At 49.6% G+C, this 14,856-nt stretch overlaps 1 protein-coding gene across 1 annotated transcript; it reads right to left on the minus strand.

Moving 5' to 3' along the window:
* Window positions 1–795: 795 nt before the first annotated feature.
* On the minus strand, window positions 796–14,849 carry LOC124041088 (anaphase-promoting complex subunit 16-like). The gene is made up of 4 exons (XM_046358249.1): window positions 14,691–14,849; window positions 14,162–14,308; window positions 1,824–1,898; window positions 796–1,543 (listed from the first exon to the last, which is right to left on the minus strand). The coding sequence occupies exons 2-4, from the start codon at window positions 14,301–14,303 to the stop codon at window positions 1,434–1,436; spliced, it is 327 nt and encodes a 108-aa protein (XP_046214205.1). The 5' UTR covers window positions 14,304–14,308; window positions 14,691–14,849; the 3' UTR covers window positions 796–1,433.
* Between the last annotated feature and the right edge of the window lie 7 nt (window positions 14,850–14,856).

Genomic DNA, 14,856 nt, shown 5'->3' on the forward strand with positions numbered 1-14,856 from the left:
CTGTAGAATGTGTGAGGAATAACAAGCCTGGCTGTTACTGCCTGATGTTATTGTGTTGCCCTACAGTCTCCTCCCTGTAGAATGTGTGAGGAATAACAAGCCTGGCTGTTACTGCCTGATGTTATTGTGTTTCCCTACAGTCTCCTCCCTGTAGAATGTGTGAGGAATAACAAGCCTGGCTGTTACTGCCTGATGTTATTGTGTTGCCCTACAGTCTCCTCCCTGTAGAATGTGTGAGGAATAACAAGCCTGGCTGTTACTGCCTGATGTTATTGTGTTGCCCTACAGTCCCCTCCCTGTAGAATGTGTGAGGAATAACAAGCCTGGCTGTTACTGCCTGATGTTATTGTGTTGCCCTACAGTCCCCTCCCTGTAGAATGTGTGAGGAATAACAAGCCTGGCTGTTACTGCCTGATGTTATTGTGTTGCCCTACAGTCCCCTCCCTGTAGAATGTGTGAGGAATAACAAGCCTGGCTGTTACTGCCTGATGTTATTGTGTTGCCCTACAGTCTCCTCCCTGTAGAATGTGTGAGGAATAACAAGCCTGGCTGTTACTGCAGATGTTATTGTGTTGCCCTACAGTCTCCTCCCTGTAGAATGTGTGAGGAATAACAAGCCTGGCTGTTACTGCAGATGTTATTGTGTTGCCCTACAGTCTCATTGACATATATTATATATTATTGACCTTGGTATTGACAGTAATACAATGAGCCTGGTTCTAATTGTTTTCAACTGTGTGGTAACAAATAATCCATCGGAATAATGTTATAAAACTGTAAATAACTCAAATACAATTGATTCTGTATATTTTTTATTTAAATATTTAATAAATGATAATCCAAGTACATCATGTTTTCATTTTAATACATAGGAAGAGGATTCCATCTTATTTCATTTATAAAAATAAAAAAACACTAAGTAAAACATGAATGCATCAATTTCCCCACTATAACATGATTAATTACTCAATTCATAATTCATTGCTGTGATAATTTTTTTTTTTTAGGTCACAACAATATCTCTCTCAGATCAGGGTGTTCCTTCCTCCAGTTAGTGACCTCAGCTAAACATTGGCCAATAACAGGGTAGCCGGGGCGGCAGGGTAGCCTAGTGGTTAGAGCATTGGACTAGTAACCAAAAGGTTGCAAGTTCATATCCCCAAGCTGACAAGGTACAAATCTGTCATTCTGCCCCTGAACAGGCAGTTAACCCACTGTTCCCAGGCCGTCATTGAAAATAAGAATATGTTCTTAACTGACTTGCCTGGTTAAATAAAGGTTAAAAAAAACAGGCAGGAACATCCTTCCCTGTGGGAATGACACAACAAATGACAATAACCCAAATGTGTTGGAAATAAAGTAGTGTTCTGGGGTCAACATGTTTCTCCAGTGGTGACCAGCCAGCGGCTACTGAGCAGGTCTTTATTTGGACTTTAAGACGGAGTAAATCCCAAAAGCTGTTCTATTGGTTTATAACGCCACTCGTCTGCTTCCAGCTCTTCAACCAAACTGGCCAGTTTCTCCATTCTAGATACCTGTTGGTCTAAAAAACAGATCAGTGAAATATGCTGTTAGATCAAAGCATTGCATTCGTTTGTATCGCTTACCAGAGTTATTTTCCCCTAAACAACAAATGCGTTCTAAAAAGCATCCTATTCCCTATATAGTGGGCTACTTTTGACCAGGCCCATAGGGCTCTGGTTGAAAGTAGTCCACTATATATAGGGAATTAGGGTGCCATTTGAGATGCACTATAGGCATTAATAATAATAAAAAAAGACAACTGCAATAAAATAATTGAATGAAGAGACTGATGGACTCACCGTGCTTCACCTGTTTCAGTGTTGACGCCACCTGGTAGCTGAACACAGACTCACACAGAAACCTGTCTGAGCCGTCTGAAGACACAAGAGTTCATGTTCAATATCACATCAACTACTGTTACGCTTTCCTCAACTAGCACATGTTACAAGATACTGTAGTGGTAGTAGACAAGTTAGTTTAAACAACAAGAATGGAAACATGCCTTCTGGATCACAACCCAAACCAGCACACACACACACACACACACACACACACACACACACACACACACACACACACACACACACACACACACACACACACACACACACACACACACACACACACACACACACACACACACACACACACACACACACACACTAAACTATTAGGCTATAGATCTATTATATAACATAACGTATTATAGTATATGGTTTTGTGGTACAAACTATTTAATACCCAATCCTCCGGGCGAGCACAATCCTCAGTAATCACTGAGTAAGTAAGTAGAGGAGTTGGCTAAAACATGATATAACTCCTCACATTATGCCAACATGTGCCACCGTTCAGTTTGCTGGAGAATAAAAGACGAGCCAAAATAATCAACTAGCACACAATGTGTCACAAATGGCACTCTGTTCCCTAGACAGTGCACTACTGTTGACCATGGCCCTAGACAGTGCACTACTGTTGACCATGGCCCTAGACAGTGCACTACTGTTGACCATGGCCCTAGACAGTGCACTACTGTTGACCATGGCCCTAGACAGTGCACTACTGTTGACCATGGCCCTAGACAGTGCACTACTGTTGACCATGGCCCTAGACAGTGCACTACTGTTGACCATGGCCCTAGACAGTGGACTACTGTTGACCATGGCCCTAGACAGTGCACTACTGTTGACCATGGCCCTAGACAGTGCACTACTGTTGACCATGGGCCTAGACAGTGCACTACTGTTGACCATGGCCCTAGACAGTGCACTACTGTTGACCATGGCCCTAGACAGTGCACTACTGTTGACCATGGCCCTAGACAGTGCACTACTGTTGACCATGGGCCTAGACAGTGCACTACTGTTGACCATGGCCCTAGACATGTTAACCATGGCCCTAAACAGTGCACTACTGTTGACCATGGCCCTAGACATGTTAACCATGGCCCTAGACAGTGCACTACTGTTGAACATGGCCCTAGATAGTGCACTACTGTTGACCATGGCCCTAGACAGTGGACTACTATTAACCATGGCCCTAGACAGTGGACTACTGTTGACCATGGCCCTAGACAGTGGACTACTGTTGACCATGGCCCTAGATAGTGCACTACTGTTGACCATGGCCCTAGACAGTGCACTACTGTTGAACATGGCCCTAGACATGTTGACCATGGCCATAGACATGTTGACCATGGCCCTAGACAGTGCACTACTGTTGACCATGGCCCTAGACAGTGCACTACTGTTGACCATGGCCCTAGACAGTGCACTACTGTTGACCATGGCCCTAGACAGTGCACTACTGTTGACCATAGGCCGAGACAGTGCACTACTGTTGACCATAGGCCGAGACAGTGCACTACTGTTGACCATGGCCCTAGACAGTGCACTACTGTTGACCATGGCCCTAGACAGTGCACTACTGTTGACCATAGGCCGAGACAGTGGACTACTGTTGACCATGACCCTAGACAGTGCACTACTGTTGACCATGGCCCTAGACAGTGCACTACTGTTGACCATGGGCCTAGACAGTGCACTACTGTTGACCATGGCCCTAGACATGTTAACCATGGCCCTAGACAGTGCACTACTGTTGACCATGGCCCTAGACATGTTAACCATGGCCCTAGACAGTGCACTACTGTTGAACATGGCCCTAGATAGTGCACTACTGTTGACCATGGCCCTAGATAGTGCACTACTGTTGACCATGGCCCTAGACAGTGCACTACTGTTGAACATGGCCCTAGACATGTTGACCATGGCCATAGACATGTTGACCATGGCCCTAGACAGTGCACTACTGTTGACCATGGCCCTAGACAGTGCACTACTGTTGACCATGGCCCTAGACAGTGCACTACTGTTGACCATGGCCCTAGACAGTGCACTACTGTTGACCATAGGCCGAGACAGTGCACTACTGTTGACCATAGGCCGAGACAGTGCACTACTGTTGACCATGGCCCTAGACAGTGCACTACTGTTGACCATGGCCCTAGACAGTGCACTACTGTTGACCATAGGCCGAGACAGTGGACTACTGTTGACCATGACCCTAGACAGTGCACTACTGTTGACCATGGCCCTAGACAGTGCACTACTGTTGACCATGGCCCTAGACATGTTGACCATGGCCCTAGACATGTTGACCATGGCCCTAGACATGTTGACCATGGCCCTAGACAGTGCACTACTGTTGACCATGGCCCTAGACAGTGCACTACTGTTGACCATGGGCCTAGACAGTGCACTACTGTTGACCATGGCCCTAGACAGTGCACTACTGTTGACCATGGCCCTAGACAGTGCACTACTGTTGACCATGGCCCTAGACAGTGCACTACTGTTGACCATGGCCCTAGACAGTGCACTACTGTTGACCATGGGCCTAGACAGTGCACTACTGTTGACCATGGCCCTAGACATGTTAACCATGGCCCTAGACAGTGCACTACTGTTGACCATGGCCCTAGACATGTTAACCATGGCCCTAGACAGTGCACTACTGTTGAACATGGCCCTAGATAGTGCACTACTGTTGACCATGGCCCTAGACAGTGGACTACTGTTAACCATGGCCCTAGACAGTGGACTACTGTTGACCATGGCCCTAGACAGTGGACTACTGTTGACCATGGCCCTAGATAGTGCACTACTGTTGACCATGGCCCTAGACAGTGCACTACTGTTGAACATGGCCCTAGACATGTTGACCATGGCCATAGACATGTTGACCATGGCCCTAGACAGTGCACTACTGTTGACCATGGCCCTAGACAGTGCACTACTGTTGACCATGGCCCTAGACAGTGCACTACTGTTGACCATGGCCCTAGACAGTGCACTACTGTTGACCATAGGCCGAGACAGTGCACTACTGTTGACCATAGGCCGAGACAGTGCACTACTGTTGACCATGGCCCTAGACAGTGCACTACTGTTGACCATGGCCCTAGACAGTGCACTACTGTTGACCATAGGCCGAGACAGTGGACTACTGTTGACCATGACCCTAGACAGTGCACTACTGTTGACCATGGCCCTAGACAGTGCACTACTGTTGACCATGGGCCTAGACAGTGCACTACTGTTGACCATGGCCCTAGACATGTTAACCATGGCCCTAGACAGTGCACTACTGTTGACCATGGCCCTAGACATGTTAACCATGGCCCTAGACAGTGCACTACTGTTGAACATGGCCCTAGATAGTGCACTACTGTTGACCATGGCCCTAGATAGTGCACTACTGTTGACCATGGCCCTAGACATGTTGACCATGGCCATAGACATGTTGACCATGGCCCTAGACAGTGCACTACTGTTGACCATGGCCCTAGACAGTGCACTACTGTTGACCATGGCCCTAGACAGTGCACTACTGTTGACCATGGCCCTAGACAGTGCACTACTGTTGACCATAGGCCGAGACAGTGCACTACTGTTGACCATAGGCCGAGACAGTGCACTACTGTTGACCATGGCCCTAGACAGTGCACTACTGTTGACCATGGCCCTAGACAGTGCACTACTGTTGACCATAGGCCGAGACAGTGGACTACTGTTGACCATGACCCTAGACAGTGCACTACTGTTGACCATGGCCCTAGACAGTGCACTACTGTTGACCATGGCCCTAGACATGTTGACCATGGCCCTAGACATGTTGACCATGGCCCTAGACATGTTGACCATGGCCCTAGACATGTTGACCATGGCCCTAGACAGTGCACTACTGTTGACCATGGCCCTAGACAGTGCACTACTGTTGACCATGGCCCTAGACATGTTGACCATGGCCCTAGACATGTTGACCATGGCCCTAGACATGTTGACCATGGCCCTAGACAGTGCACTACTGTTGACCATGGCCCTAGACAGTGCACTACTGTTGACCATGGCCCTAGACAGTGCACTACTGTTGACCATGGCCCTAGACAGTGCACTACTGTTGACCATGGCCCTAGACAGTGGACTACTGTTGACCATGGCCCTAGACAGTGCACTACTGTTGACCATGGCCCTAGACAGTGCACTACCGTTGACCATGACCCTAGACATGTTGACCATGGCCCTAGACATGTTGACCATGGCCCTAGACAGTGCACTACTGTTGACCATGGCCCTAGACAGTGCACTACTGTTGACCATGGCCCTAGACAGTGCACTACTGTTAACCATGGCCCTAGACATGTTGACCATGGCCCTAGACATGTTGACCATGGCCCTAGACATGTTGACCATGGCCCTAGACATGTTGACCATGGCCCTAGACATGCTGACCATGGCCCTAGACATGTTGACCATGGCCCTAGACAGTGCACTACTGTTAACCATGGCCCTAGACAGTGGACTACCGTTGACCATGGCCCTAGACAGTGCACTACTGTTAACCATGGCCCTAGACAGTGGACTACCGTTGACCATGGCCCTAGACATGTTGACCATGGCCCTAGACAGTGCACTACTGTTAACCATGGCCCTAGACAGTGCACTACTGTTGACCATGGCCCTAGACAGTGCACTACTGTTAACCATGGCCCTAGACAGTGGACTACCGTTGACCATGGCCCTAGACAGTGGACTACCGTTGACCATGGCCCTAGACAGTGCACTACTGTTAACCATGGCCCTAGACAGTGGACTACCGTTGACCATGGCCCTAGACAGTGGACTACTGTTGACCATGGCCCTAGACAGTGGACTACCGTTGACCATGGCCCTAGACAGTGCACTACTGTTGACCATGGCCCTAGATAGTGCACTACTGTTGACCATGGCCCTAGACATGTTGACCATGGCCCTAGACATGTTGACCATGGCCCTAGACAGTGCACTACCGTTGACCATGGCCCTAGACAGTGCACTACTGTTGACCATGGCCCTAGATAGTGCACTACTGTTGACCATGGCCCTAGACATGTTGACCATGGCCCTAGACATGTTGACCATGGCCCTAGACATGTTGACCATGGCCCTAGACAGTGCACTACCGTTGACCATGGCCCTAGACAGTGCACTACTGTTAACCATGGCCCTAGACAGTGCACTACTGTTAACCATGGCCCTAGACAGTGCACTACTGTTAACCATGGCCCTAGACAGTGCACTACTGTTAACCATGGCTCTAGACAGTGCACTACTGTTAACCATGGCCCTAGACAGTGCACTACTGTTGACCATGGCCCTAGACAGTGCACTACTGTTGACCATGGCCCTAGACAGTGCACTACTGTTGACCATGGCCCTAGACAGTGCACTACTGTTGACCATGGCCCTAGACAGTGCACTACTGTTGACCATGGTCCTAGACAGTGCACTACTGTTGACCATGGCCCTAGACAGTGCACTACTGTTGACCATGGGCCTAGACAGTGCACTACTGTTGACCATGGCCCTAGACATGTTAACCATGGCCCTAGACAGTGCACTACTGTTGACCATGGCCCTAGACATGTTAACCATGGCCCTAGACAGTGCACTACTGTTGAACATGGCCCTAGATAGTGCACTACTGTTGACCATGGCCCTAGATAGTGCACTACTGTTGACCATGGCCCTAGACAGTGCACTACTGTTGAACATGGCCCTAGACATGTTGACCATGGCCATAGACATGTTGACCATGGCCCTAGACAGTGCACTACTGTTGACCATGGCCCTAGACAGTGCACTACTGTTGACCATGGCCCTAGACAGTGCACTACTGTTGACCATGGCCCTAGACAGTGCACTACTGTTGACCATAGGCCGAGACAGTGCACTACTGTTGACCATAGGCCGAGACAGTGCACTACTGTTGACCATGGCCCTAGACAGTGCACTACTGTTGACCATGGCCCTAGACAGTGCACTACTGTTGACCATAGGCCGAGACAGTGGACTACTGTTGACCATGACCCTAGACAGTGCACTACTGTTGACCATGGCCCTAGACAGTGCACTACTGTTGACCATGGCCCTAGACATGTTGACCATGGCCCTAGACATGTTGACCATGGCCCTAGACATGTTGACCATGGCCCTAGACATGTTGACCATGGCCCTAGACAGTGCACTACTGTTGACCATGGCCCTAGACAGTGCACTACTGTTGACCATGGCCCTAGACATGTTGACCATGGCCCTAGACATGTTGACCATGGCCCTAGACATGTTGACCATGGCCCTAGACATGTTGACCATGGCCCTAGACAGTGCACTACTGTTGACCATGGCCCTAGACAGTGCACTACTGTTGACCATGGCCCTAGACAGTGCACTACTGTTGACCATGGCCCTAGACAGTGGACTACTGTTGACCATGGCCCTAGACAGTGCACTACTGTTGACCATGGCCCTAGACAGTGCACTACCGTTGACCATGACCCTAGACATGTTGACCATGGCCCTAGACATGTTGACCATGGCCCTAGACAGTGCACTACTGTTGACCATGGCCCTAGACAGTGCACTACTGTTGACCATGGCCTTAGACAGTGCACTACTGTTAACCATGGCCCTAGACATGTTGACCATGGCCCTAGACATGTTGACCATGGCCCTAGACATGTTGACCATGGCCCTAGACATGTTGACCATGGCCCTAGACATGTTGACCATGGCCCTAGACATGTTGACCATGGCCCTAGACAGTGCACTACTGTTAACCATGGCCCTAGACAGTGGACTACCGTTGACCATGGCCCTAGACAGTGCACTACTGTTAACCATGGCCCTAGACAGTGGACTACCGTTGACCATGGCCCTAGACATGTTGACCATGGCCCTAGACAGTGCACTACTGTTAACCATGGCCCTAGACAGTGGACTACCGTTAACCATGGCCCTAGACAGTGGACTACTGTTAACCATGGCCCTAGACAGTGGACTACCGTTGACCATGGCCCTAGACAGTGCACTACTGTTAACCATGGCCCTAGACAGTGGACTACCGTTGACCATGGCCCTAGACAGTGGACTACTGTTGACCATGGCCCTAGACAGTGGACTACCGTTGACCATGGCCCTAGACAGTGCACTACTGTTGACCATGGCCCTAGATAGTGCACTACTGTTGACCATGGCCCTAGACATGTTGACCATGGCCCTAGACATGTTGACCATGGCCCTAGACAGTGCACTACCGTTGACCATGGCCCTAGACAGTGCACTACTGTTGACCATGGCCCTAGATAGTGCACTACTGTTGACCATGGCCCTAGACATGTTGACCATGGCCCTAGACATGTTGACCATGGCCCTAGACATGTTGACCATGGCCCTAGACAGTGCACTACCGTTGACCATGGCCCTAGACAGTGCACTACTGTTAACCATGGCCCTAGACAGTGCACTACTGTTAACCATGGCCCTAGACAGTGCACTACTGTTAACCATGGCCCTAGACAGTGCACTACTGTTAACCATGGCTCTAGACAGTGCACTACTGTTAACCATGGCCCTAGACAGTGCACTACTGTTGACCATGGCCCTAGACAGTGCACTACTGTTGACCATGGCCCTAGACAGTGCACTACTGTTGACCATGGCCCTAGACAGTGCACTACTGTTGACCATGGCCCTAGACAGTGCACTACTGTTGACCATGGCCCTAGACAGTGCACTACTGTTGACCATGGCCCTAGACAGTGCACTACTGTTGACCATGGCCCTAGACATGTTGACCATGGCCCTAGACAGTGCACTACTGTTAACCATGGCCCTAGATAGTGCACTACCGTGGACCATGGCCCTAGACATGTTGACCATGGCCCTAGACAGTGCACTACTGTTGACCATGGCCCTAGACAGTGCACTACTGTTAACCATGGCCCTAGACAGTGCACTACTGTTGACCATGGCCCTAGATAGTGCACTACTGTTGACCATGGCCCTAGACAGTGCACTACTGTTGACCATGGCCCTAGACAGTGCACTACTGTTGACCATGGCCCTAGACAGTGCACTACTGTTGACCATGGCCCTAGACAGTGCACTACTGTTGACCATGGCCCTAGACAGTGCACTACTGTTGACCATGGCCCTAGACAGTGCACTACTGTTGACCATGGCCCTAGACAGTGCACTACTGTTGACCATGGCCCTAGACAGTGCACTACTGTTGACCATGGCCCTAGACAGTGCACTACTGTTGACCATGGCCCTAGACAGTGCACTACTGTTGACCATGGCCCTAGACAGTGCACTACTCTTGACCATGGCCCTAGACAGTGCACTACTGTTGACCATGGCCCTAGACAGTGCACTACTGTTGACCATGGCCCTAGACATGTTGACCATGGCCCTAGACAGTGGACTACTGTTGACCATGGCCCTAGACAGTGCACTACTGTTGACCATGGCCCTAGACAGTGCACTACTCTTGACCATGGCCCTAGACAGTGGACTACTGTTGACCATGGCCCTAGACATGTTGACCATGGCCCTAGACAGTGGACTACTGTTGACCATGGCCCTAGACATGTTGACCATGGCCCTAGACAATGGACTACTGTTGACCATGGCCCTAGACATGTTGACCATGGCCCTAGACAGTGCACTACTGTTGACCATGGCCCTAGACATGTTGACCATGGCCCTAGACAGTGCACTTCTGTTGACCATGGCCCTAGACATGTTGACCATGGCCCTAGACAGTGCACTACTGTTGACCATGGCTCTAGACATGTTGACCATGGCCCTAGACAGTGCACTACTGTTAACCATGGCTCTAGACAGTGCACTACTGTTAACCATGGCCCTAGACAGTGCACTACTGTTGACCATGGCCCTAGACAGTGCACTACTGTTGACCATGGCCCTAGACAGTGCACTACTGTTGACCATGGCCCTAGACAGTGCACTACTGTTGACCATGGCCCTAGACAGTGCACTACTGTTGACCATGGCCCTAGACAGTGCACTACTGTTGACCATGGCCCTAGACATGTTGACCATGGCCCTAGACAGTGCACTACTGTTAACCATGGCCCTAGATAGTGCACTACCGTTGACCATGGCCCTAGACATGTTGACCATGGCCCTAGACAGTGCACTACCGTTGACCATGGCCCTAGACAGTGCACTACTGTTAACCATGGCCCTAGACAGTGCACTACTGTTGACCATGGCCCTAGATAGTGCACTACTGTTGACCATGGCCCTAGACAGTGCACTACTGTTGACCATGGCCCTAGACAGTGGACTACTGTTGACCATGGCCCTAGACAGTGCACTACTGTTGACCATGGCCCTAGACAGTGCACTACTGTTGACCATGGCCCTAGACAGTGCACTACTGTTGACCATGGCCCTAGACAGTGCACTACTGTTGACCATGGCCCTAGACAGTGCACTACTGTTGACCATGGCCCTAGACAGTGCACTACTGTTGACCATGGCCCTAGACAGTGCACTACTGTTGACCATGGCCCTAGACAGTGCACTACTCTTGACCATGGCCCTAGACAGTGCACTACTCTTGACCATGGCCCTAGACAGTGCACTACTGTTGACCATGGCCCTAGACATGTTGACCATGGCCCTAGACAGTGGACTACTGTTGACCATGGCCCTAGACAGTGCACTACTGTTGACCATGGCCCTAGACAGTGCACTACTCTTGACCATGGCCCTAGACAGTGGACTACTGTTGACCATGGCCCTAGACATGTTGACCATGGCCCTAGACAGTGGACTACTGTTGACCATGGCCCTAGACATGTTGACCATGGCCCTAGACAATGGACTACTGTTGACCATGGCCCTAGACATGTTGACCATGGCCCTAGACAGTGCACTACTGTTGACCATGGCCCTAGACATGTTGACCATGGCCCTAGACAGTGCACTTCTGTTGACCATGGCCCTAGACATGTTGACCATGGCCCTAGACAGTGCACTACTGTTGACCATGGCTCTAGACATGTTGACCATGGCCCTAGACAGTGCACTACTGTTGACCATGGCCCTAGACATGTTGACCATGGCCCTAGACAGTGCACTACTGTTGACCATGGCCCATATGATATTAGTGCACAATGTAGGATTAGGTTCTTCAACTGGCGGCCCACGGACCGAAGTCGGTCCCCCATTTTCAATGTTGGCCAAAAGAATCAAAACATCAGCTCCGAGTGATGACATTTTTTGCGAAATCTGTTCCCAAGTATTCCTGGGAAGAATAGAGAGACACATCTGATCAAATACAAGCGAGGTTTGATATAATATCTGACTAAAACAATCTGTTTGGTCTTCTTGCGGTCAATTTGCAGTCTACAAATGATTTCTAATTATGTTCAGGCCCCCCGACCATCCACTCAAGTAAAAACAAAAATCATCCCGCGGCTGAATCTAGTTGATGATCCCTGGTATAGGGAATAGGGAGCCATTTATTCATAATTTTGTAATATATTTATTTTATTTAACGAGGCAAGTCAGTTAAGAACTAATTCTTATTTAGAAGGACGACCTACCCCGGGCCAAACCCTCCCCTAACCCGGATGAAGCTGGGCCAATTGTGCGCCGCCCTTTGGCACAGGCCCCAAAAACAAAGCGGAAAAGAACCCCAACCCTGGCCACCCGCTTCACTGCTGTCCCACTTAAGTGAGCCCATTAGTCCTCTGAACACCCAGTGCTTTCCAGCACAATGATCCAAACTAAGACATTCATCACAACACAATGTTTGATTTGGGGTCTATGAGGTAACAAAGGATGGGGTTACCCTATCCTAATATAGTGTACAACTTTGGCACATAAGGCTCTGGTCAAAATTAGTGCACAACGTAGGTAATAGGGTGTCATTTGGGATGCACAAAGCAGGGGCAAGGAGCCAGATGGCCCTTCGGGTTCAAACAAGCAGTTCCTCTTGTGTGATGTGACAAAACTGGTGGTGGGAGTTGTGGGCTGACCCATTAGCAGAGCAATGTGTGGGCTGACCCATTAGCAGAGCACTGTGTGGGCTGACCCATTGGCAGAGCACTGTGTGGGCTGACTCATTAGCAGAGCACTGTGTGGGCTGACTCATTAGCAGAGCACTGTGTGGGCTGACTCATTAGCAGAGCACTGTGTGGGCTGACCCATTGGCAGAGCACTGTGTGGGCTGACTCATTAGCAGAGCACTGTGTGGGCTGACTCATTGGCAGAGCACTGTGTGGGCTGACCCATTGGCAGAGCACTGTGTGGGCTGACCCATTGGCAGAGCACTGTGTGGGCTGACCCATTGGCAGAGCACTGTGTGGGCTGACCCATTGGCAGAGCACTGTGTGGGCTGACCCATTGGCAGAGCACTGTGTGGGCTGACCCATTGGCAGAGCACTGTGTGGGCTGACTCATTGGCAGAGCACTGTGTAGGCTGACTCATTAGCAGAGCACTGTGTGGGCTGACCCATTGGCAGAGCACTGCCTGCTTGCTGGTGCCCCTGTACATCCTCTGTTGGATGAAGATCCAACTATGATTCAAAAGGATCATGGGTCACCAACTCCAGATCAAAGGATCACTAACTACACTTGACTTGAAGCCAGATTGATTTGGGTGTGAGGGAAGTGGGGTACACTGGCGATGCGCGTTGTGGGGTGACGTTGGGGCAGAGCATTGACTGTCGCTGGTAGCAGCGCACGTCCTCCTGGAGGAAGAGCCAACTATGACGCATGGTAGCTAGGTCATTAAGGGAACAGTGAAAAGTTCCAGGGACACATTGTTTATCTTTTGGGTCAAATCCAGACAAGCTACACTTGACTTGAAGCCAGATAGAATAGTTGTAAGAGAAGCGTGGCTGGGCAGATGTACAGAAGGGGCAAGTATTCAGAACCACACACACATGTACAGTAGCTAACCACACACACACACACACACACACACACACACACACACACACACACACACACACACACACACACACACACACACACACACACACACACACACACACACACACACACACACAACATCACTGTATATGGGATATGAACACGATTAATATTGCAATCAGAGCCAAGAACAATGTTCAGAATGTTGCAGGTAGAATGTACAGAACAGACAAGGTTTTCTAGAACTCCAAAAGAATCCTCATCACCGTTCTTGTGTCTTGCAACGTTCTGAACCTATATTCTAAAGCCACTGGTGATTGGCCCGTGTCAAAGAAAGCCTTTACCTTCCATCATCTCTCCGGCTCCTTTGGGATACGTGTAGAGGACCTTACGCGGGGGGATGAGTTCAGACGCGCTGAATCCTGAGCCAGTCACGGAGCTTCCACTAACCCCTCCGGCAGAGGAGGATGAGGAGGAGGCTGCCATTCCAACTGAGGAAGAGGAACAACAACGGCAAAATCATGATCACCAAGTTCAGAGTCGTGTCTTGCGGATAAATACAGTCCTAAATGACCAGCAATATTTATTAAAAGTATGGATAAGAGCGTCTGCTAAATGACTTAAATGTAAATGTAAATGTAGCTAACGTTAGCTGAGCAGCATTAGCACAGATAGAACACGTTATACAAATATTTGGCATTACATTAGCATGACTAGCTAGCTAACGTTGGCTAACAACACACGGCTAACAACAGTATGAATAATAAACTGGCAGACATAGCTAGCTACACGAAGCATAGCGCATTTACTACTGAAGCAAACTTTCCGCATAATAAATCAGACATAAGATTATTATTGAAGTGATGAACCTACCACTGGTGATGGAGAAAGCGGCAGGCTAACTTCTGCTTTTGTTTATGTTTCTGGTTAGCTACCCCAACAATAATACCCGCTTTACGGCTTGGGCGATATATAAAACAAATGTTGATGTCGGCGCATCATTCATTTGTTGCGAGCGCGGAATGTCTATCCATGCGGT

The sequence above is a fragment of the Oncorhynchus gorbuscha genome, linkage group LG08 (genome assembly GCF_021184085.1).
Source record: "Oncorhynchus gorbuscha isolate QuinsamMale2020 ecotype Even-year linkage group LG08, OgorEven_v1.0, whole genome shotgun sequence".
Taxonomy (NCBI): Eukaryota; Metazoa; Chordata; class Actinopteri; order Salmoniformes; family Salmonidae; genus Oncorhynchus; species Oncorhynchus gorbuscha.

Excerpts from the sequence above, each read along its gene's own strand:
- LOC124041088 (XM_046358249.1), bottom strand. The coding sequence starts at position 14,303 with ATGGCAGCCTCCTCCTCATCCTCCTCTGCCGGAGGGGTTAGTGGAAGC. Across the intron at positions 1,899-14,161 it reads AGCCGGAGAGATGATGGAAG|ACGGCTCAGACAGGTTTCTG; the intron begins GTAAAGGCTTTC and ends TTGTGTCTTCAG. Across the intron at positions 1,544-1,823 it reads ACTGAAACAGGTGAAGCACG|ACCAACAGGTATCTAGAATG; the intron begins GTGAGTCCATCA and ends TCTGTTTTTTAG.